The sequence below is a fragment of the Triplophysa dalaica genome, chromosome 5, assembly GCF_015846415.1.
Source record: "Triplophysa dalaica isolate WHDGS20190420 chromosome 5, ASM1584641v1, whole genome shotgun sequence".
Classification (NCBI taxonomy): Eukaryota; Metazoa; Chordata; class Actinopteri; order Cypriniformes; family Nemacheilidae; genus Triplophysa; species Triplophysa dalaica.
The window spans coordinates 2,898,406-2,922,113 of NC_079546.1; the positions used below are offsets into that span (position 1 = coordinate 2,898,406).

The 23,708-nt window shown below is 41.0% G+C and overlaps 1 protein-coding gene across 12 annotated transcripts in view; it reads right to left on the minus strand.

The window, feature by feature from the left end:
- Positions 1 to 452: 452 nt before the first annotated feature.
- plekha5 (pleckstrin homology domain containing, family A member 5) overlaps positions 453 to 23,708 on the minus strand; it is a 144,103-nt gene continuing 120,847 nt past the window's right edge. For 7 of the 12 annotated variants that reach the window (XM_056747860.1, XM_056747862.1, XM_056747861.1 and 4 more), the window contains 25 exons: positions 21,907 to 22,030; positions 21,080 to 21,184; positions 18,968 to 19,040; positions 17,228 to 17,328; positions 16,236 to 16,351; positions 14,267 to 15,136; positions 13,145 to 13,595; positions 12,570 to 12,644; positions 11,276 to 11,395; positions 10,270 to 10,323; positions 7,494 to 7,556; positions 7,067 to 7,147; positions 5,718 to 5,867; positions 5,532 to 5,633; positions 5,299 to 5,407; positions 5,138 to 5,181; positions 4,826 to 4,966; positions 4,250 to 4,373; positions 4,036 to 4,151; positions 3,747 to 3,953; positions 3,029 to 3,187; positions 2,809 to 2,954; positions 2,602 to 2,732; positions 2,065 to 2,187; positions 453 to 1,456 (listed from right to left, as the gene is read on the minus strand). In XM_056747860.1, the coding sequence (XP_056603838.1) occupies positions 2,081 to 2,187; positions 2,602 to 2,732; positions 2,809 to 2,954; positions 3,029 to 3,187; positions 3,747 to 3,953; positions 4,036 to 4,151; positions 4,250 to 4,373; positions 4,826 to 4,966; positions 5,138 to 5,181; positions 5,299 to 5,407; positions 5,532 to 5,633; positions 5,718 to 5,867; positions 7,067 to 7,147; positions 7,494 to 7,556; positions 10,270 to 10,323; positions 11,276 to 11,395; positions 12,570 to 12,644; positions 13,145 to 13,595; positions 14,267 to 15,136; positions 16,236 to 16,351; positions 17,228 to 17,328; positions 18,968 to 19,040; positions 21,080 to 21,184; positions 21,907 to 22,030 (3,769 nt within the window). In that variant the 3' untranslated portion in view covers positions 453 to 1,456; positions 2,065 to 2,080. The remainder of the gene's footprint in view (positions 1,457 to 2,064; positions 2,188 to 2,601; positions 2,733 to 2,808; positions 2,955 to 3,028; positions 3,188 to 3,746; positions 3,954 to 4,035; positions 4,152 to 4,249; positions 4,374 to 4,825; positions 4,967 to 5,137; positions 5,182 to 5,298; positions 5,408 to 5,531; positions 5,634 to 5,717; positions 5,868 to 7,066; positions 7,148 to 7,493; positions 7,557 to 10,269; positions 10,324 to 11,275; positions 11,396 to 12,569; positions 12,645 to 13,144; positions 13,596 to 14,266; positions 15,137 to 16,235; positions 16,352 to 17,227; positions 17,329 to 18,967; positions 19,041 to 21,079; positions 21,185 to 21,906; positions 22,031 to 23,708) is intronic. The other 5 variants (XM_056747869.1, XM_056747870.1, XM_056747866.1 and 2 more) reach the window with 5 other exon arrangements.

Consider the following 23,708-nt stretch of genomic DNA (forward strand, 5'->3'; position numbering starts at 1 on the left):
AAGTACTAGAAAAAATCTCATTAATTACAAAGTATAACGAGTATCAGTTAATGTTTGAGAATGAAATGAGTATTCACACTGGGTTTGATACAGCTTTTGACAGAGATTAGGAAAGAGATTTCAGATGATCAGAGATGCTTGATTTTATTTTGAGATGATGTTAACACGAGGCAACTTGAGGAGGTGGTTAGTGGGGATATTTCCCACATATGAAACTATTATCAAATTGTTATTCATCTACTTAAAAGAAAATACTACAGTACTGTTGTGCATTAGATAATACAATTATTGATCGCCTCTAGTTGTCTAGATAAAGGCTCTCTTACTTGAATAAAAGCGTCTGCTAAATGAATGAATGCAAATGTTGTTGTGCACCAGATTGTAAAGAAAACTGTTAATATCCATCTTCTGAATCACAGGAAGAGCTCTAGACAAGAAAAAGTCCAAACCACATATGTAAGAACAACATTTATTTCACATGATATAAAACAGATGAAATATGAACATTTTGCATATTGACTCTGATACATAACCTCTTATGGTTCTCTGTTCTGCTCATTGTATGATGTACACTATATACACCATGAATTGTACAGTTTATACATCAAAGTTAAACACCAAAACCCTGCTTATTGCTTTTTTTGAACTGTAAAACCATTACCACTCGTGTGCTATTCTCCTCTAGGTTTTGACGCTTAAAAAGCGCTCGAGCGCAAACTAAAGCAAATCTCTGTAATACTCGTCTTTAAAACTGTAATACTCTTACTCATCTCTCTATTTAAATATATCTCAGCCATAGAAAAATAAAACGTAAGCTGGAACATTCATGAGTGTGTCGGAAAACAGTGTGGAGGCTATTGCAGACTATATATCCATACAAATCATTTACAAACCCCGTCCGTCGGCAGCAGTACTGTGGCACCTTAGTGAAATTTTCTCTTGTAAATCGTTTATACACAAATCGTTTGATATCAACCGAGTAAAAATGAATCGATGGTTGTTACAGTGCAAAAGATATGAGTACTTATAACCGCATCGACCAACACTGGGTACAACTGGGAGCCATCGATTAAAATTGATATAAAACAAGCAAACAATGAACACAACCCTTATATTGTTTGAATAAAATGTTTGTCTGTTTAAGCATCTGGGTCCATTAATGTACATTTACGAGGGTTCAGCACTTTAAACTCCCGCATTCACACTAAACTCATCAAACAGAATAAAACTCTGTGATCTAAAATATGCATCATAAAAACAAAGCCGTAATAGGAATATAAATAATCGTCAGTATAACTGTAGCGTTTTTCCTTGGATTGTGGTTGCAAACTGGATTGTGGTGAACTAAGGCCTGGATGTTTCATCTGTATTGGTCAGCTGATGCAGGAGTGGGCGGTACTTCCTGTCTGCCATGACGTCCGGTCACATACTGCGGTTTACTGATGACAGTGAAGGGCTGGTGGACAGAAATAAAACAAATATTGTCATGTTTCCAAAAACACATTAGCATAATACATAGAGTACATGTCATACTGTATATACGGCAGAATTATAACAGACATATGATAAGCCAAACATATACATCTTTACAGTCAAAAGTGTTTGTTTTCCGCATTTATTTGGTTAATGGTTCATGGGTGTTTTGCAGAGCAGCATATATATATGAGACGCTCTCCTCATCTGGAACTTTCACTATCAAGAATGGCTCTTAATGACATTGTTAATTACTGAAGCATCATGCTTGCTGGGACACTGTGATGCTAATGAATCCTGGTTGGGAGGCAAATCACCGCTTCATTTGTGAGAACCCTTATTTTTCCCCAGAGGAGAGGCCGATTCCGCAATTCCGGATGGATTTTGTCAAGGACTTACTGAGATGAACATACAGGGATGCACAGACAGGATATTTTGGGCCGATACTGAATTAACAAACAACAATTGGCCAATTTCAAATCTGATACAGATGTGTTTTCGGTTGATATGTAGTTCTGTATTGACTCCAAACACATTGACTTCTGTTAAATAAAGTGAAGTGTAGAGTTTGTGTGCTTAAAGTCATCTTACTCTTCCACGTCTCCTCTCACACGCACATGAAGTGAGATCCGTCCGTCAGCTGAGGGGGAGAGGGTGGGGGCGGGGGAGAGGAGGAGGAGCTTGGAGATTGGGGCGGAGTTGACAGACTGTTCACTGCAAATCACACACAGCACGCCCGACACAAACACAAACAAGCTGTTAGTCACACATGAGAGACGCATTTAACTGAAATCAACATTCTATAAGAGCCTTCAGATCATGGTCTGTTATTTTTGATAAAGACGGACTGAAGGTTATTATATTTATGACACAGCTACCTAACAAATAAATGAATGAAATGGATACAAATGTTCCAGTTGTTGATAGCTAGTTTTCATGAGTTGCTTAATAGAACAATCAGCTGAGATTCATTTTTAAAAAGAAAACCATCTACAAATCCTCATACGTTCTTCGTAAATAAAAACCCTTCTTGATTCATAAACCATCGGCAGCCTTCACTACACACACAAAGTTTAGTTTGATGTTAGTGTTACACAGGAAGTGAGCCGGGGCGTTCAGCTCGCTCACCTGACATCAGCGTGCTGTGTTTGCTATTGGTCATCTCATTAAAGACGTTCTGCTCCTGACTGGCAGGTTTCTCATCCTCCTCATCTTCATCTTCCTCTGTGCCCACACGTACCATGACGGCCTTCTGTACACTGAGACACACAGGAGCACATGGTGAGCTTATACACATGTCAACACTGACCTTACTGATGTTGGGAAGAGCTGTACCTGTTCTGAGTGGCCATAGACCATTGGTTCTCCACCGGTGATGGGCGTTTAGGTCCTGTTTCCTCCTCGTTCAGCATGGGTTTAGGACTTGAGCTCTTGAGAAACGACTCTTTGATCGAGTTTGTCCGGAAGATGTCTGGTTTCTTCTGTATAAACAGAGATGACGGTGATCAGAAATAAGTTGATGTTGATGTTCTGTTAATGTGTTGTGCGTTTGTACCTTAATCTCTGGTTTGACCTTCTTCGGTTGTGTGTCTTTAGCAGTCGTGCAGTTCTCCTCCGGGTCGGCCGGTTTTGTCAGTGGCTCATGTTCTGTTAGCGACACATCTCTGCGGTCGTCCGGTTCGTCCGGCGAGAGCCAATGGCTCTTCTTACGCGTCTGCAAGAACAAACGTCTCATTAAAACACTCTGGTCTCCGCTCAAGACTCTGACAGATGCTCATTTCTGAAGAGTGGCAGGAAAGCGGTCGGCCACTAACACTGCTGTGGGGAATAATGAGGAGCACGAGCTGTCCGCTGACTCATCACTCACTGTTGCTTTGAATTACAGTGCCGTCTGACACAAACCTCTTCTGGCGGAGTGGCTTTATGGGCGGAAGAGCCCTGTGGAGCAGCTGTGCGTGACGCAGGCGGCTTCTACAGAAACTCAGTTATTCAGCTCCACGTCACAGGGTTACTGAAAGACCCACGGGCGACCTTTTCAGTATCGCTGTGAGATTCATGAGTTATTCATGCCCTGTGGTCACCTGAGCATTTATGCTGTATTGAACGACAGTCAGGTCATGACCTTCATTTGGCAGACAGAATCACAGCCAATCAGAATATTTTTGATGTTCTAAATCCAGACACACGACACATGTCCAACAAACAGGATATTGGTTGCGCTCGGGGCTGAACCCCAGATGAAGTGTGTGATGGATGTTGACAGGTGCAGGTACCTGTAGAGTATAGTAAGGGTTATCTCTAGTGAAGGAGAGGCTACGAGACAGCGAGCCGTCCTCCCTTCTTCTCTCCCGCAGCGCCCCCTGCTGGTGTCGTTTGATTCGTTCCATTTGTTCCTCGACGCTCATGCGAGTGCGACCCACCTCTAGCGCACCGGTCATGTTGTCGACTGCGCTGCGGGGACGGTCCTGTTGCTGGTGAGACTGCAACATTTAAACATTTGATTTTATTCATGCAGACTGCACAAAGCATGCAAGTAGTAAGCTGTCATAGCTATGCACGTACTGTTCTGGGATCAGGTTTCTTGGTCTTCCGCAAGGTCACGTAAGAGGGTATAGTGGAGGATTCAGGCATGGGTGATTTGGTTCTTGGGCTCACGACACCGACAGGATAAACTATACCTGATATCAGACAGACAGACAGACAGAGAGAGAGAGAGAGAAAGTCAACGGTAGGTCAGGTTTGGGAGTCTGTGATCAGATGTGATGATGTTTGGTACCTTTGGTAAAGCTGGCCGGCTCTTTCTCTACAGCCTGTTCTGTTTTGTCTTCTCCGTTACTCTCGTCCACCTCTGCCACCGTGGTCAGCTCGGGCTCACTTTTATACAGCCGGTAATCTGGACCCTAGAGAGTAGAGATTTATACTTTATTTACACTACAAACACACATTCAATGAAACACACTGGAGTTATCGGTGCTGACATTACATGATGTTCATGACCATAAATTAAATGTCAAAATGGAAATGAGACAAAGGCACAAAAGAATGAGGTACATGCTGCTTTTGTTTGTCTTTATATATTGAATGTTTCACAGGAAGAGCTCAGGAATGAGCATGAAAACCATATGAAAAAAAGCGGTCTTTCCAATAACAATAACAGTACAGTCAGCAAAGCTAAATACACAAATAAAACTTTTGGATGTGAGCAAAAACCAAACTTGCAACTAATGAAGGCTTTACAAAGCAACGACATCAGGTTAAATGAAAATGTTTGTGATGAATCGGGGGTGACAGGGTGGCGACAGGGTGGTGACAGGGGGCGGGGATGTGAGGGTGGTACACAGCTGCCTCTTACGCTTTGGGCACAGTTTCGCTGGGCAGCCTTGCGGTCTTCAGGCCTGTGAGGGGTGGTACGGGGCGTGTGAGGCTGAGGCGGGCGCTCTCCCCCCTCATAAGAGTACGGGAGAGGAGGCCGGGGGGGCACGAGGTCTGACTCCTACAGATTGCAAGACAACGGCAAAGTGAAGGCAGCAGCCATGGGCGACAACCAACCTCATAATAAGGAATCGTGTAATGTAACCTCTGAATACAGGTGAGCGTTTGTTTTGTGGGTTTGAGATTGTGCGAGTGTGTAACATTCAGAAACATGAGGAGCGTTCACACTCACTTCACTTTTATGCAGGTTTGATAGAGGATTTGCTCCAGGAAAACCTACAAAAAAAAACAAAGAAATGTACACATTCATATCCAAGAAATTCTTCTGAAACAGATGAACCAAACCTTTATAAATATCCACTATATAGAAAGTGTTTGTGTGAGTTTTCTTACTGGGTTCTGTTGCTTTCTTGGGTTTGTTTTTGTTCAGCGCCTCTATCACATCCTGGATTCTCCACAGCTCCTTTTGGATCTGAACGTGTTTTTGGCTGGGAGGCTCCGTCTAAACACACGCACAAATATCCAAATAAATGTTTGTGTGGGGGATTCTCTTTGTTCTACTTCAAAACAGTCTCCAGCATGTAGTGTGTAGTATGCAGATGTATATGTGAGGTGAATGATGTCACCTGAGGACTCCCGAGAGCCTCTAGTTGCTCCAGCAGGTTACTCTTAGCCAGAGCGACATCAGCCTCCAGTCGATCAAACTCTCTGCAGCTGCGCTCCAGTTCCTGTGAACATCACAGCTTTTATAGAGAGCCCACCAAACACATCATCTCCGCCTGTGTGTGTGTGTGTGTGTGTGTGTGACGTACAGCCGTGACGCGTGACACCTCTCTGCACGTGCTCAGCAGGCCGCTCTGCAGTACATCTCTCTGCTGGATGACGCTCTGGACGGCTGATGGATTCTCAGCGCTCATCTCAATCTCCTGACTGGCGGACAGAAGTGCAGTCTCCAGTGTGTGCTATAAACAAACACAAGCAGAAACATCACACACCGAAACACAACAATAACACTGTACATACTCACAACGTGCCTAACAAACACACACTTGCGTAACGCACTTTTATTCACTTTCACAAGCACGTCATGCTCACTCTCTCATAATTTATTAGTGGTGGGCCGTTAACGGCGTTAACGCAGTGAGACTATTATCGCGCGTTAAAAAAAATGTCGCCGTTAATCTATTCTCAAAGTTGGGTTGGGAGCTGGGTCTATACTACGCAAGCTATGATGACTTTCACCTTGATAGTTTAGCGCGGATGTATACCAGCTTAACTGCACTGTACGGGGCGAGAACGAGATTTTTCAACTCGCGTGATTCGCGTCATTCGCGGAAGCAGAAGCCGCCTCATCATCTCATAACCAGGGCTTCATTCGCGCGATTAACGCAGCAAGTAGGTCTATTGGCTCTTTTCATTAACATATAAATCACTCGCGCTTGAGGCGCCATTCGCGTTTGGTCTGAACACAACATAACGTTACTGTGAAATTACCGCATCAAACGTGACGTGCTAACATGCTATGAAGCTGCCGGGTTTGCTTCAGGGAATATTAATTTTTAAGAAGCTTCCCAATAGAAACATCGACAAGACTAAGGTTGTTTGCACATTGTGCAATGCAGAATTGGTTTAAAAAAAACACTTTCTCTCAACAGGTAGTGGTCTAGCTTTAGTTGAAACCAGTAACTTTGTATTGAGATCTAATGTATTATGGCTCCTGTATGACATATCGCTTGTTGCTCCCTCACTCTTTGTAAATCGCTTTGGATAAAAGCGTCTGCTAAATGACTAAATGTAAATGTACTGTAGGAGCTCTTCCAGTCTCAAGTACCACCTAAACGGAAATCATCCCTTAGCTAATGCGGAAGTAAACACAAGTTCATCTTATTGAACATAATTTAATTTTCATCACCAATTATCATAGTAGAACAGCTTTCTCAAGCAGTTTGTGATGCATTTTGGAAACAGGAGATGAGCCCCTGGTCTAATGCGCCACCTGGCTTGAGAAACCCGTTTTCAAAGACTTACTTTTAGTCATTATTTGGGTAGCACACATATTCTGAATGCCTTCGGCAGAATTCAAATGAGCCATTTTAATCTAGATTAATCTAGATAAAAAAAATAATCTATGCCCACCACTATAATTTATACAATCTCACACCTTTTCTCGATGGAGCTGCTGTAGTTTTTCTTCTTGAGTCCTCACGACTTTGTCCTGCTCACAAAGTCGACTTAACTTCGCCTGAAACAATGGAAAAGTCACAATCTTATCCATGAACAGTCTGATCAATGTGTTTACAGTTCATGACTATGGCGGCTAATGACCAGCAATCATTCAGCAGACGCTGGAGATGCTTTGATCTCATAGAGATGAATTTATTCTCACTGCTGCGCCTTCAGACTACTATCAAACATTTATAACATTTCAGTTCGAATTCATTTCCACCAAGTTACATTTCTATTCATGGATCTTTAAGTTGCTATCATAGCTCGATCAAGTTAAGATCATCCTCTTTTAAAACTTTATCTCTTGTGCAGGTAGAGAATTTTACATAAAAAGTTAAATAGCAAGATAAAGGTAAACCTACATCAATATCAAGTTCCTCTGGTCTATACGAGTAGGTTTCTCTGAACTCTTCGGGGCTCATCTGCTGCAATGACAGGACACATACATGAATATATTAGATAATACACTCCTCATAGTATACACTGTACAGTGTTATATATGCAGGACTACAGTGTGCTTTGAGCTTAAACATGTGTTTTGAACATGAAGCGATGGAGCAAGCAACATGAATCGAGCTGTTTCAACAACACTTGAGACAGCAGTTTGTATGATTATTGCTTCACATTCATGACATTATGAAAGATTCATCTTTTGATTGCTGTTCATGTTTACAGGGTATCAAAACAGATGTTTTATAAAACAATGATACAAATAAACTCAAGTGGAACATCAGTTTAAAGAACTGAACAGACGATACACAAAAACATGCAAACTGCATCCAAACAGTTTCAAGAAAGCAAATGGGAAAATCTGATGGAAGTTATGAGTCTCTTGCTTCACACACACACAAAGTTTATTATCTTATTGAACTACAGGTGCTTTAACACCATCTGCTACTGAAACAATCACAAATCTGTTAAACAGCATGTGTGCCAAACACTATCACAAAGTCTGCTGTCAGACACCAGAGAGAGACACACGCTCACACATCATTTTGGCAGAAATTTAACATGAACACAACATGTGGTTGACTGGACTGTGATGATCCAAACAGAGCATTAAAAATGAGAGAGCTTGGTGACATTAACAGAAAATCATTCAGATGAAGATGAATCAGATCATGAAATAATTGGCAATGATACCAGGAAAATAAAAGAAGTCTTGTCAAATCTGATTTCATGTTGACCAAAGCATCTATTTGTTCTCCACAGATTCTGTTCTAGGTTAACATTCAATTTGAGCATATTCTCATCCGTCTCTCACACACACACACACACACACACACATTAACTCCTGCTGTCAATCAGGTCCTGTAGCTGGGCTGAATGGGCTCAGTGCTCACTGGTAATACACGTTCCTCTCACTTGTGTCTATGCGCTTTAACAAGAAACTAAGTAGTTCCAAAGTATTCTCTTCGTTTTCAATTAAAAGTGCGTTTATGAACTAAACAAAAGCAACAACTATTAACTAAAAACCTAATAAATTGTGAAAAGTCCTTTTAATTGTAAACTGATCGTTGAATTAAAGTTCAAACATAAATTTATTTTCTAATTAAATTAGAACAAGTCTTTTAACATTGTGTATGCGCAACAAAACTCCTAATGTATAACTAAAGTGACAAAGTTATTAAAAGTAAATTCAAGCACATATTAAGACAAATACCAAAAAAAAGGAAAATATAAACAGTACAACCTATGCAATGAGAAGGGTGCAGAAATGTCTGATAAATAGAATTATGCTGAAATAAAATGACTTTTGGGCCAGAACAAAACATCTGATGGGCGAGTAAAAATGTGAATCTGACTACAAACACGTTTTTGCAAATATTGCACAGAAATCAATATTGGTCTGTATTAAATCAACCCCAACACACTTCTCTTTATAAAGATCACACAGCGGACAGCACACACTCTGAAACCCCGTCAACACATGAATGCTGGCGTGATGGATGAAGTCATTGCTAATGAGCGACACATTAGCACCAGCGGCCGCTGGATTTACTCAAGCCATGCCAACACCAGATTTACTCTCAAAACGAAAAACAACAACGACGACGAAGACCAATGGAATGTGCAGGAAACGAAACCGTCACGGGATGGGCGCGTGAGGGGGTGGAGCTTCCAAGTGGAGGAACAAAGAGGCGGACCCATGACACGAGGGGGAGGAGCATAACCATGTGATCCAAACCCTTACTTGCTGGTAGAGCTGCGGCCTCGGCGCAGAGTTCTCAATCATAGTGTGAATCATGAAGATTACAGGCTCACTTTCTTTCATCTAATACATGAGGAGGAGTAAGAGCTATTATCAGAGCACAGCATCATACACGCGCACTGTTTGGTTTTCTGTTCCAGGATAATGAAGGCACACTTTAGCAGAACGATAAAATATTAAAAGAGACAATAAACACTTTCTTGGTTTTGTCATGAGAAGAAGCCTTGGAGGAAAGATGCTGAGAGTTACTAAAATTTTCAAAAGAGGAAACAAAAGCAGAAACATTTAACCCAATCAAAACATCCGAATGTCCAATAAGATTAGATGTTCTTGAGAGGTCAACAGTGTTTACTGAATTCATCATATTGACAGGACATTATTAATTGTACAGTCGGATACACAGTAATAGGAATCAATCTTTTATTATTATCAGTTAAGGCGCCAGTCTATTACTTGCATTAGTAGCGCTGTTTTAGAGGGACAGTTCACCCAAAAATATTTTTTTTTTTATCATTTATTCACCCTCATGTCATTTCAAACTAGAGTTTCTTTCTTCTGCAGAAGATATTTTGAAGAACGTTGGTAACCAAACAACATTGAACCCCACTAACTTCCATTATATGAACACAAAACCATGAGACATTTCTCAAAATATCTTATTTTGTTTCGCTAAATAAATGATGAAAGAATTATTTATTTTGTCTGAACTAACCCCCTAAGGGACATCATCTGTTTTAGCAGACATAGATTTTAGTACTTCTTCAAAACTAAGAATTATAAGGTAAGGTACACTGAACTCTAAACCTGAAAAAAGGACAATGACAGAGAGAAAGGCTGAGTTTGATCTGTGCTAGAACGTAAGCCATAGAAATAAGAGGCGACCGGTGAGTGAGAGACAGGAAGAGAGAAACAGGAAAGGCCCTCACCTGACTGTCCAGGTACATGAGGTTCCTCTGAAGGTGATGGGAAAGAATGTCACTCTGGAGAAGCGAGAGAGAAGAAGAGACGAGAGCAGTGAGAGACGCTGTGGGAGATAAGAGCATCAGAGGAGAGGAGGTGCAGGACGACTACAGAAGCCATTCAATGCTGTCAACAACCAAAATCTGACTTTACAGCAAAGCTCCTCCATCATGCACATCTATAGGGCTGAGTAATGACTTCACCTGTTTCACGTGTATTCTGACTTGTTCACCGAAATATGAATATTCATATGTCATCCCAGATGTAAAAGCCTTCAAGCACTCAAAATTTGTCCTGACTTTATTGCAAAATATTGTTACTACTGTTAAAAGAGAACCATTAAGATTTCAAGTTATTCACATGTTGTCATATCATTTTTGCCATCTGTCTTTTGGTTCTGTAAAATTCTTATGACTTAAGTGACAAATTAATATGTTTTTTTGTTTTTCTAGGCAAGTTCACTAAAAGGACATCATATTTATCTGGATTCTAGAATGACATGAACATTTTGTTTTTTTAGGTGAACTAATCTTTTAACAAGGGTTGGGTCTACTTTACATAGAAATTGATTTGTTTCAATATATTTTTACCCAGCCCTATACTTCAATAAGCCAATTCGCAGCAAGCCAAATAAGCACATCAGAAATAAAGCAAAACCTGCATAAACCAAGAAAAACTAAACACCTGAGGATCATGTTCTTTAAAACGCGTCACTACTTTCATGCTACAGACGCTCAAAACATGATCTCTGATCTACAGGGCTGAAGGGATGTTAGTAGACAGAAAGAGATACTTGTCCTTAATCTTAACATCAATCCACAACAGCATGCGGCAGCAATGAGGAACAAAAAACACCAAACTATGTCATAAAAGGTGCGGGATTGAGGGAGTGGGCGGGGTTTAGCGGGGTAACGCATACTGAGATGCCCTTGACTCAGGGATGCACGGGTAAGCACGCGTGATCCGGCTGACCTTTGGGTTGGAGGCGTCGAGGTTTAGCTGCATGAGTTGGGCGAGCGTGTGCTCGCGGAGGCTGTTAAGCTCCGCCTGCTGCCGGCGCAGTTTGATGAGCAGAAGGGTGAGTTCCTCCGGCTGCAGCGGGGACACAAGCGTTAGTTCGGCCCGTGTCGGGGGGATAGGATGGGTTACAGGGGACTGAACCGAGGCCGTTTGCTTTGGGTTACTCTTGCCTTCTAGACCATTCTTCATGTGCAGATTATTTGGTTAGATGAGTGACTTTTGGGATATGTTGGCATGAACCTGGAGTGTTTACGAACTAAACCTGACTTACAAAAGCTTTAAACCACATGAGATGAAAACTCTTGCTAAACAAATAAGCCACATTTGAAGAACAGGAGGACCGTTGTGGTGAAGGTTTGCTTGTAATTTTAGGCCTTAACACTCCAAATAAAAAGATATTAATAAAAAATAAAGGATTAAATCATGTCTGGAAATATACAGAGACACTGTTATTAAAATCTTAACGGTTTATTCGCTAAATTGAATTCAATGCACTGTAACCAAACAGATTTCATAAGAGGTACCAGCAATAACAAGTAAAGTGCATGTGGAGAAATGAACTCTTTATATTTCATTAGATGACCGCGGGCTTTTCTTTTACAATGTTCCAGCTCTGAAGCAGCTCAGACATTATCTGTCACATTCATTTTGTGTTATTAAAATAAAAAAATAAACAGCTAAAACAGAAAGACTTCAGATCATCAGAACTAAGAAGGTCTGAACATAATAATTATGGTTTAGTAATGTTAGCTTCAACACGTTCACATCCATCAGTTTGAGGCGTTTAACACAAAAGAGAGAAGCATCAATAACTAATTGTTCTTATATATGATTAAAAACCAGAGTCTATAAGTGACTATTGGTATGATGGACTAAAGCTATGGCAGTGTTTCACTCAGGACAGACGTCATATTACACTGTGACATATTGCACAAATGAAACAAGGTTTTAAGGGAAAGAGAGACATTTTCATTTTTGTAAAAAAAATATTGTTTCATTGTCCATGTTAGCTACACAACAGTATCATCAATTGAAAAGAACATTCTCACAGCATTCAGTCTCCCCGACTACAGTCCATTGAAATGCATTTAAACCTTTGTTTACTTTAACCTTCAGTCTAGACTAAAGTAAAATAAGATGTTCCCAGCAGTTTGATCCGAAAGGAAAGTCAGAAACTGAAAGAAAGGTTGTTGAGTGAGAGAGAGAGAGAGAGATTGATAGAGAGAGAGAGTGAGAGAAAGCGTACCGTTTTGCCCTGCAGTGACTGCGCAGTGACGCTCTGCGCTGGAGGCGGAGCTCTGCGTTCAGGAGCATATGAATACTGACAGAGAGAAGATGAAAGCAGGTGAGTACTGCAGAGCAATAAAGATCATCCAAACAACCAATCAGGTCAAGAGCGTAGAAGAGAAGACACTTTAAAATAATAAAATTGATTAAAAATAAAAACATGAACACATTTTTTATCCCGAAGCTAAAGGGTGCGTGCGTCTCTGCATGCTTGAGTGAGTTATTTCCTCTCAAACCTTTCGACCAAAACATTTCTGTCACTTCATGATTTAAAGGTTTTTAATGGATTAAGGTTTTAAAGGATTATTCAAAATCAGACACCATTTAAAGCTTATAAAATATTTTAAGGCTAAAAAATTTACATTCTCTAAGAAAATAAATAAATAAAAAGATCTGCTTATTACTCTCTATGCTTTAAATCAAGCTTTTAGTCACCATACTAGAATAATGTCATGTTAACATACTATACAAATTAAACCCATAAAAATATCAAATAAATAAATAAGAAGAACCAAAATCAAAATATTATTTTACCTTGGACAGGTGCTGTCGTTGCCGTCGTTCTAGAGTCACGTCCCCACGAAACACCGGCGAGGACACTTCAGAGCGTGTGTCCGGGTTAAGAGGTCGATTCGGGGAGAAGGTGTGATAGCCAGCCAGGGATCCGTGTGAAGGGGAAGTGGGGATAGACTCCGCAATCTGTCCCAGTGCTTTGGGGCATGGCAGCGTCCCGTACCCGATTCGACTGTGTGCCTGCCTCTGCTGCCACTCATACAGCTGCCACATGGTGTCGTCCCGGATGGAGCGGCGCTTCTCCGTTGTGGTGGGCTGCAGGGCGCGGTCGTAAACTGACCCCGTCACGCTACAGATACTGTCTGGTCTCAGCATGTTGCGCGGGAGCGTGCGATAACCCTCTGGATACCGCGGAACCACCTGCGGCCGGTGGCTGGGCATGTTCCTGGGCAGCGTCTGGTAGGAGGTGATGCTGAAAGACACAGAGAGATTAGAAACTCTAACATCTGTGAGATTTCTGCCTCTTTGTCTCAATAGAAATTTCTGAGATGCACTCCGGTCATCAGAGAATCTGCTTATAGTTTAGAAAGAAAGCTTCTGATGTGCATAACAAGATAAGAGACACACAAAACACCTTTTGATAATCACTATTTTACACAACATGAACGCACACAGACGTTCCTTTCCTCGTTCGCACTCTCGCTTCTCTCCCCGCGCTGACAGCTGCTCTGATTCACTTTCAGATGAATTTCTGTGGTGCTTGAGCACAAAACTCCATAACTTATTCATCTGAGGAGAGCAGGAGGAGAAGCGCAAACACACGTTTTTTGCTAAACGCAGGATGGCACCTGACAGCGATATGTGACTCCTACACAATAAACCTCCAGCAGAGAAACTGAGAGCAAGCAGAGGTAAAAATATCTGCTAGGTCATGATAAAGAGCTCAGAGAGGAACATGGCCTGCAGACAGAGAGAGATGTTGAAGAGGGATGTGTCCAGGACGTGTGGGAGAGAATTTGCTGAATTCTGCCTGAACTCCGGCACTGTTGCGTCATTCTCACTTCTAACTTACAATACTGATGATCCCGATATTGCTTGAAATGAAAATAAATGAAATGAATGTGTGCAGACAGGCGTCCTCACCTCCTGGTGTCATCGTCTGGTGTTCGTGTACGATGTGTCCGGACCCAGTGCTCCAGCTGCTGCATTGAGTTTGTTCTGCTCAGGGTTCTCTCTGGTTCTATGGGTTGGGGCGGCATGGCGGTCCTTCTGGGTAACGTGTTGCTTACATCCGCTGGGCTTCGATCGCCTCCTCGTTCCCCGTTGACCTGCGGCAGCTTGTACTGTGCGTTCTGGAGTTGTCTGGACGAGGACACGGCCGCAGCGATGGCCGCCGCTTGTGCGGGCTGGAGCTTGATGCTGTTGATCTTAGTGAGGGGTCGCTCCAAAGTGCCCTCCTTCTGGAATCCGTACTTCTCACCCTCTCGTGGAGGCGGAGCGGGTTTTTCCGTCTCTTTCGGCTGGCTGTATTTATCACCCTCCCGTTGGAGCGGGTACCTTCCGTCCTTCTGCAGCATCTTCTCGCCCTCTTTGTCGTCCTTCTGAAGCGTGTACTTCTCTCCGTCCTTGTGCACCGTGTACTTCTGTCCATCCTTCTGCAGTAAATACTTGTCTCCTTCTTTGTGAAGGGCGTATTTCTCTCCGTCCTTCTCAAGGACGTATTGCTCCACGTCTTTCTGCAGCATGTAGCGGTCTCCGTCATTCTGCAGCGCCAGTCTTTGAGCGTCTATCTGGAGAGCGTAGTTGTCGCCGTCCGTCTGTACGATACCTCTGCTCTCTTTCTCTTTCTGGATGCAGGCGTGCTTCTCTAAAGCTTTCTGCTTCTTCTCCTCATGGCGATGAGTCTCGCGGTTTCTCTCATTGTTTTGGATCTCGGGTCGGGTCAGGACCCTGTGATTCAACATGTTGTTCATCTCCTGAGTGCTGCGTGGCTCCGTCTTTACCTTCTCAAGCCTGCCAAAGAGAAAAGAAACAGAAGACAGGAGAAATGTAGTTTAAGACATTTATATCAAACTTATACTTTCTTCTGATCTTCTTAATCTTCACAGGTGTTCAATTTTTCATGTTCGAATGCATTTATCATTTGTGCCTTAATGAATCGTAACTGGTTCTCATGTGTCACATGACTGCTCTTGTTGATGTCAAATCCTAATGTGACTTGTTTGATACATGAGGGTGAATAAATAATAAAAGTAATATATTTTAGATAAACCATTCCTTTAAAGAAATTAGGCACAAAACACTGGAGAGTCTTCACTTGTAGTTCTAGACAAGCACAAATAAACACTATAACAACTAAAGAAAGGTTGTGTTGAATCTAACCTTCCACTTCTGTATAAACTCACACACAGTTATATTTAAATATATGTTTCTCTGACAGTGCAGGCTTTCACTACAACAACACACCAAACCATATAATAATACCACACTAAATGGACATGTTAACAAAAGATGCGTCTTTAAAGCCCAACATGTTTTTCTCCCACTTATCCATGTTTGAAAAGAGCATTTCAGCGCCTTCATTTATTTTTATTTACAGCTTTGATGTGTTGTTCAAGAGCAATTTCAGCCTTAACATTCCTAGACTTCTGTGATTGTGCTTGTTGTTAAAAGAAGAAAAAAAACACTTAAACACACACATACACACACTCACAAACAGACACGCACATCTCATGATACCTCATACAAATACACACAGAGAGACACACACATACAAACGGGCTCAAATCTTCCCTTGCATTTAGAAAGCTGTGAAAACTCTCGGCCTGTGAGATTCTCTTGAGGAAACAAGCTGAAGTATAGAAAGAATAACTCGAGCGGAAGAGAACAACAGAGCAGAAGTGCTGTGATCTGAAAAGGTGACTCGGCTTTCTCTGAGACGAGTTAACAAAGCTCTCAGAAACTGTATTTATATATATATATATATATTCAACAGTCCCATGCGTTACATTCTGAGGATGATTTTCTACGTACAGTACAGTAGGCTGGACCAGCAGGTGTCTTCCTAAAATCACCTCACCATCATGTTGTGAATCAATGGCCGATTTCTTACCTCCTGCTCGGCTCCATGTGGACCAACGCCGCGTCTGTCATGACCTTCATCCATGACTCCATGTCTTTGGCTGTGTCAGTGCTGAAATAGTACGTCCGCATGTTCGGATGCGTCGCCTGGTTGCAATACACACAAAAGAAGCATGCAATTTTATCACTGCAGTTTCTTATTAAAACACAAAGTTGAAGTCCTTCGGAAATATTTTTAAACAGTCTAATGTTTAAAACGCTAAGGCTACTACTGTAAAACACATTTTCATTACTATTTCTGTACATTTGATAGTGAAAATACATTTTCTGTGGTATGATAGAGTTAAACATTAATAGAAGTTGAAATAGTGCCAAATCTCAAAGCTCAGCGGTCGAAGTCAAAATGATTTTAACTGCAGCCAAATGTTTGACCCTGAGCGGATGTCATCATTACTGTCCATCATAAGACCTGATTAAATTCAAAGACAAACTGCCCCTGTGTGCTCGGCCTGCCCCCTAAAACAACATTCTGTGTCCCAGAGAGACTTAATCTGTCTGGAAAGAGCTCTCTGCAGATGGAGGACTCATTGCACTTCTCTTCAAATAATTGGCATCTGTTTGAAACACAGGACATCTCGAGTCGAGTAGTGTGAGCGCTAAGAGCAGATTGTTAAGAATGAAGTTCATGTTTAACTCCAGAACGAAATAAAACACTGTTAATTAGAAATATATCGATCACATTTGATCTTTACACACACAGGTCAAAGCTAAACTCAAATGTTGCTTTTAAATAAGAAATAAAGAGCAAATGTTTTCTACCTGAATTGCTTTTTTATTTTATTTTATGTGACTTGCTATTCTTTCTTTCAGTAAAATTCTTTTAGTAAATTAAAATGAATGAGTTCAGGTTCAATAAACAGTTTCAACTTGTCTCGTCTCTAAATCCTTCTCTTTGAATTCACACAGTAGATTTTAATAAAAAGACGTGGCCACATTTCACAGAAGTTGAATACAGACACTGACCTTGAAGGCGTATTTTCTGCTTATATGATCGTCCACAGACAGCATCGAAATGTGGAAACTGGGTAGGAGAATACTGCCCAGGATTCCCTCTTCCTTCTCATCTGAAAACAAAGAGACAAACATATTTACATCAGCATTCTTTATCATGAACACCTCCAAACAACAAACATTCGTCTGTTTACATCTCCGTCTGGACTCACTATTACAAGTATACTAGAAAACACCATCTGAAGACACAACCGGACATTTGTTTCGGTTTTAGGGAAAATTCAAGCGAGTCTGATGGGAAAATGGTAGCATCAGAGTGTGGGGAATCTGTCACAGTGGCTAACTGACAGAGTCAAAACAGACTGAAGACTGTGTGATCTGTTACTATAACCATCATTTACCAAAACAGCAGGGAGAGAAATGTCTCATTATAAACCCAAGCACGTGCTTTAACTCATCACAGACTTCATTTAGCAAAAATCACATTTAAAAAGAATTTCAAACTGTTGTCATCTGTCTGCCCATGAAAAAATGTTGCCCACACAGGTCAGTTCAAATAAAAGTGCCTCATCAGGGCCACATGACGCAATCTTTGAAAAGTTGCATGTCTATAACTTTTGTGTCTTATGAGTGTTCACAGGCGACAATCACACGGAGTTCTGGACCGCTGTGAGCTGCTCAGATCTGTGAAACAAGATGTTAAAGAAAAGCCACCAGCGGCTCACAGCCCACCGCCGCAGTGAATGATCGACAGACGAACAAACAAACTCAAACCAACAGAGAGAGACAGAGATTTGGAAGAGAAATTGAGATGAGGCCGTTTCATAGCCAGGGGTGAACGACAGCCCAAATGTTCTGATCTGAAATTCTCAAACTAACAGACTACGACAAAATGTCAAAGCTCTGAGAATGCATGAAATCTGCATAACAAAATTTAAGGCCTGTCCTTCAATAAACAACCCAGTTATGCAAACTTATTTTTCCACTTATAATCACACTATAATGAGAGTTTTTACAACGGTGCTTAATATAATTCTGTTTTTCTGAGAAGGTCTCAGTCTTTTGTGTTCATTTGGTTTGGATTGGTTATCAGCTTTCTTCAAAATATCTTCCTTTTGTGTAACTTCATTGAGGCTTGGAATGACAGAATTGTCATTTGTATGTGAACTACAAGATGATGTCAACTGAAAAGTAATTTCAGAGGCAGAGAAATATTTAACAGTGTGTGAAGTACCATCTCACACAGACAAGGGGTCGATAGTGGTCTTACCCTTTTCTAATTATAATGGAACCTTACCTGCCCTATTTCAGTGGGAGAGAGAGAGAGAGAGGTAATGTGTAGTCGGTGCACGTCTCCTGTGTGGTTACAACACATCTCTCTTCTCCATCAGCCAATAAACAGCCTCGCCCCTCATGGGCCCTGCCGTGAAAGTGAGATCTGATAGCACCCGCAGACTATTTAATTGCACAATTTATGGATATCTACCAACAGGAGACTTTCACAGGGCAGCGGGCCGACATTCAGTACCTGTTCAACATCACACCTTTGGGATCGTACGTCATCCAACTCACATGTCACTTCTCCCTCACATTACATTAGCACCAATCAATAAACTGGATTTTAAGTCAGTTTAATATAATCTTAATTTTAATTATTAATTGTGAGGTCGTCGGAGTTTGAATTAACCTAAAAATTGAAGGCAGCTTTTGAAATGAACGCTTTTTAAGTTGAAATGGGTGAAATAGACTCACCTCTATAATAAAAGAGACACATGTCGGACAGCGTGAACCATCTCTTCTTCCACATCTTCATACCAGTACTGTCCTGCAAGAGACAGAGCACAACAAATGTCAAACAATCCATCCAACCAATCACAAGGCCGTATTTGTGCATCAGAGCCCGCCAACGCTCAAAGCAAATCTCCACAGACACCAGTTTGCCGTATTGCTTAATATTCCTAACAAAACACAAAATCTGTTTCTGTTAGTCCCTCACTTGCTTTTTGATACTGTCATACTGCTCATCTCCAGAGCATCATCTCTGCTTCACAAGCAGTTATTTAATTCCGGAGATGAATCACATTTTTATTCCTCCCCGGCACCAAACTGTTTGTTTGCATCGTGTTCGCATTTAAATTTTAATTCAGACAGCAAAGGCAGGCGGTTTTGCGTGTGCTGTGGGAGCAGCTTTGATGGAGGATGTTTTGGGAAGGGGGTGGTCCTCCTCTGAAGTCGTGTTTTCGGTGGATATGCTGTGTTTTCAAAGGAACGCTGGCGCAGCAATCACACACGCAGAAGTTACAGAGGCAGCCGGATAACTGGCTTTGTGTTTTATTTCATTCTGACCTTCAGAAGAGCAGGGTTTTCAAATGATGCAAATGTTTTGTGGACTTGAGCATATAGTGCAGAAAAACACAGACTGAACTTCTCATGGATAAAATGTGAAGTGCAGAGTGAAAGGAATCTGAGAAAACATGCCTTCTGATTTTTTACACATTTAGTAGAATGACATGTTGATTACAAATGTCACAGTCACTATTAAATGTGCTTCATCTCTTTTCTCACCAATGAAACTGTTTAGAAATGATAAATGGTGTTTACAATGTGAACAATAATATCCATCCAAAGCACAATTCCTTGTAAATAACATAAAAAAAGACTGCATGAGTTTTACTTCAACAATCTTAAATAAAGAGATTACTCTTAATAAATGTCCAGGCAACCTTGTTAAGGAACTTTTTAATGGCAATAAAACACCATCTGCCTATTTAGGAACAAAAAAACAAATATAACTTATCAGGGCTGCACAGTGTCGCACATGCTACAAAAAAAACGGTCTGTGCTAAGATTAAACTTATAGTGTAGCACGCGTGCAATACAGTTTGGTAGGTGCATTAGACAGAGCAGCTTGTTTGTGTGAAGTGCGTTTGTCATTGTACTTGTTCGTGTGTGAGGTTAACTAATCCCGCACCACTATTTACTTTCGTTTTTATTTCGTTTTTGCGATTAAAACTTGATTTCCGGCTGCATCGGGTCCATTAATCTAGAGCCCTGAGATCTGCGCGATGTGGGAATACATGGAAGGCATCACGAAAGCGGGATTCTGCTATTAAAATATGTCCTTTGCTTGTTCTGCGTGTGTGTGAGTGACACCCGTGGATTTCTGAATCTTACTATACAAGAACATGAACTTCACCTACAGAGTTTATTTTACGAGTGTTCCACTGTTTGAGCGAAACTACCTTCAAACACATTGAAACTCAAGCATCCTCGCAACAACCTGTCAAAATAAAAGTCTGGTTAATTTCAATCAGATGACAAAATATTTACTCGTAGTAAATTCATAAACTGTAGTAAACACTATAGGTATACTTTCATATATACTATAGTAAGGTTCAAATATACTACAGAACACAATAATTTTACTGCAGTTTAATGTTTAATGTAAAGTTTTACTCTAGTATACTACAGTATTTTTTGGTAGAAATGTATTACAAATGTATTACTAATGTATATACACTACTGTATAGTGAAGCATTGAAAATTCCTAAAAAAGACAAAAAATGGTGGAAAACTAAAAAGGGAGATTTTTTTTTTAGATACCACTCTACATATGTGACTACCTGCACTTATGTTTTTAAAGATGATAACCCGGGTTCGATTAACGTCAGAATTCAGGTCGTTTTGGATGATGTGCACACTATCTGCCGACCTCAGGTGCCCATCCGCGAACTGTACACTTAACTCTTTCCCTGCCATTGGCGAGCTCTCATCATTTAAAAAAAAAAACGTTCCCCACCTAAGAGGTGTTATTACAGCAATCGTTGTTTGCACTGTTGTATAGCAGATGCCGGAGTCACACACCTGTTTGTAAAGCCAGCCGTTCTTCACCACAGACGCATTTGGGTTCCTTTTGATGGAGTTGGACCTCTTCCCAAAGTTGTGCACTTTCTTTGAAGTTCTTGACTGCTGCAGACACAATTTACGAAGAATATTTTAAGAGTGTTCCGGCATATCTACATACATTATTCATTGATAAACCTCCAGTAAAGTGAAGCTGGTTAGTGCACTTCTAAAAATAAGCTGTGCATTCGAAAAAGATGACGCTTACAATCGCACAGTTTCAAACTGCTGCTGAGGATCTGCCGAGGCGTGTTTATCTGTCTCAGCAACATTTCATTTTTCTCTTTCTAATGAGACTATCATTCAGATTCCAGTCACTTATCCGAGAGCTTTTTCAATAACTTCTCTAATGTACAATGCTTACAATAAATGATCAGACTGGAAAATGAGTTTTATTTCACAGTGAAACTGACATCATTTCTTGGCTTTATAGAGATAAACAACTAATCTGCTTTCTGTGTACGTGAAAATTATATTATTTATTCGGGGGCATTAAATGCAGTCACTAACTTGCAAGCCATAGGGACTCATGAATTGTTTCGATTTATTTAATGTGTTTGTGAGGGATGATGCATTAGTTCACAGAACTGCCCCTAATAAAGCCTGCATTAGATTTTTTACTTGACATCAATTCTGCACGAACACCAAATGAGCATGTGTGTTGTAATGAGGATGAGTGTAACATGCTACGGATGCATGATGGGACGGCACAATCTGTTATTTCAACTAGGTCAAGGTCACCATGTCGTTCTGTGTGTGTGTGTGTGTGTGTGTGTGTGTACACTCACTCTTAAGGTTGGACTACTGGGATGTGTTGTGTAGTCAGAGCCGCCGGTGTAGTTGGAGGCTTCGCTCATGGTGCTGGTGGGACGTTCTTTCTTCTCAGTTGGAGCTGGAGCTTTGGTCTCTGGTCTGAGAAGATGGACGTGTTAAAACAGATGTATGTCAAACTTATGTCTTCAGACGACAGCATCTACTACAATGCTGTTGATAACAACAGACAACTATTTCCATCTGTTCTTAAAGTGCAAATGAACAGAACACTGAAGTGTACATTAAAACACTCCAGCATGCTGCGCTGGAAATAATCTTCTGTAATTACTTTTTTATTTCTAAAGTACAGCCAGTACTTTTAAACACAAGACAACCAATTAACCCAGGTATATTACATTCTTTACTTCGTGGTCAGCAAAATGAGCCACTTAAAAATAAAAGCCATGAAAAGTTCTAACAACACAAATGGAAGCATTGGAATTTTGTAGCTTATAACTTTTTAATACTTCATATTACAAAACTTTCTAAAATCTATATCTCTAAAGTACCACAGATGTCTTCGATTTAAGCTCAGTACATTGTTCATTTTCAAATGTCCCTTTCATGAGATGCATGGTGGGATTCTTTTAAACATTATTTAACATGTGTGCTGGGCACTTGTTGGGTGGGTCTTTTCAGTATATTTTCTGGTCTAACACATTCATAAAAAACTTAAGTAAATAAAAAAATATTTTTAACAGCGTGTCTGAGATGCCGCATAGACATTAAAGTAAAAAGAAATGGGTGTGTTTCTTTAAAAACTGAAGGCAGAGCAACTACTGTGCAGATAAGCGTGAAAAGTTAGTCTCATCTTCTCTAGAGAGAACCACAGAGTTTGAGTCTCTAAACTCTGCTTTTAATAAGTGAGAGAGAGCGAGAGAGAGCGAGAAGAAGGAGACAGGCCCCATGCGTCAAAGCAATTACTCACTCCCCGTCTCCGCTGATCTCCTCCTACACAATTGACAAGTTTAAATGGGCTGCCAACTGCAGGTCTGACAAACCGCATTCAACGTTTATGACCTAGCCAAGCTGAAGGGCACCAGAATCTGAACGCAAGGAAGACTTAGAGTCAAGGTTCAGAGCGCTGCCGTATCCTCATCGTTTAACAACAGCGAAGAGAAAATACAATGAAGCATGTGAGGGGTATAGTCCCACAGGGTTGCCCTATATTCTGACGTCTATCTGGAGCGAGGTAAAGAAAAAACACTGGGGTAAAAAATAATAAAGCTGTCTAACTTCTGGGTCACCTTCCTCCCATTTTACAAAAGAGTGAACGTTAGCGTTGTTAAACAAATTCTGAGATTCTTGTGGGTGGCGAGGGCCATCTTGACAATCGCTGCTGACAGGCCCCCGAGTCAGGAGATAAAATATAATTCCTGCATTTAACACAGACTGTTTACATGTGTGTTACGTGACAACACAAGCATCTGACTTTAAGACAGACACAAAGGATCACATTGTGGAATGATGCGACAGTCAGCTGATGGTGCACACGCCGCTGTCACACATACAGACAAATAAAAAACAACACACACTCGTGTCAAATCTTGAAGGAAATGTCCAGGAGAAATAACTGACATTAAAGAGATCTCATGTGTGATTTATTTTCCTATGAGCATCAGAAAATAGTGATGCTGGGTTTAGCATTAATTACACATGACCGATTCATGCAGGGTAGACACAGGCCTGCTGGTTCAGACTGGTAAAAGGATCCGTGTACGACCTTCCAGGCCGCTGAGCTCAAATTAAATTGGGCATTCAATACGGCTATTAGTGC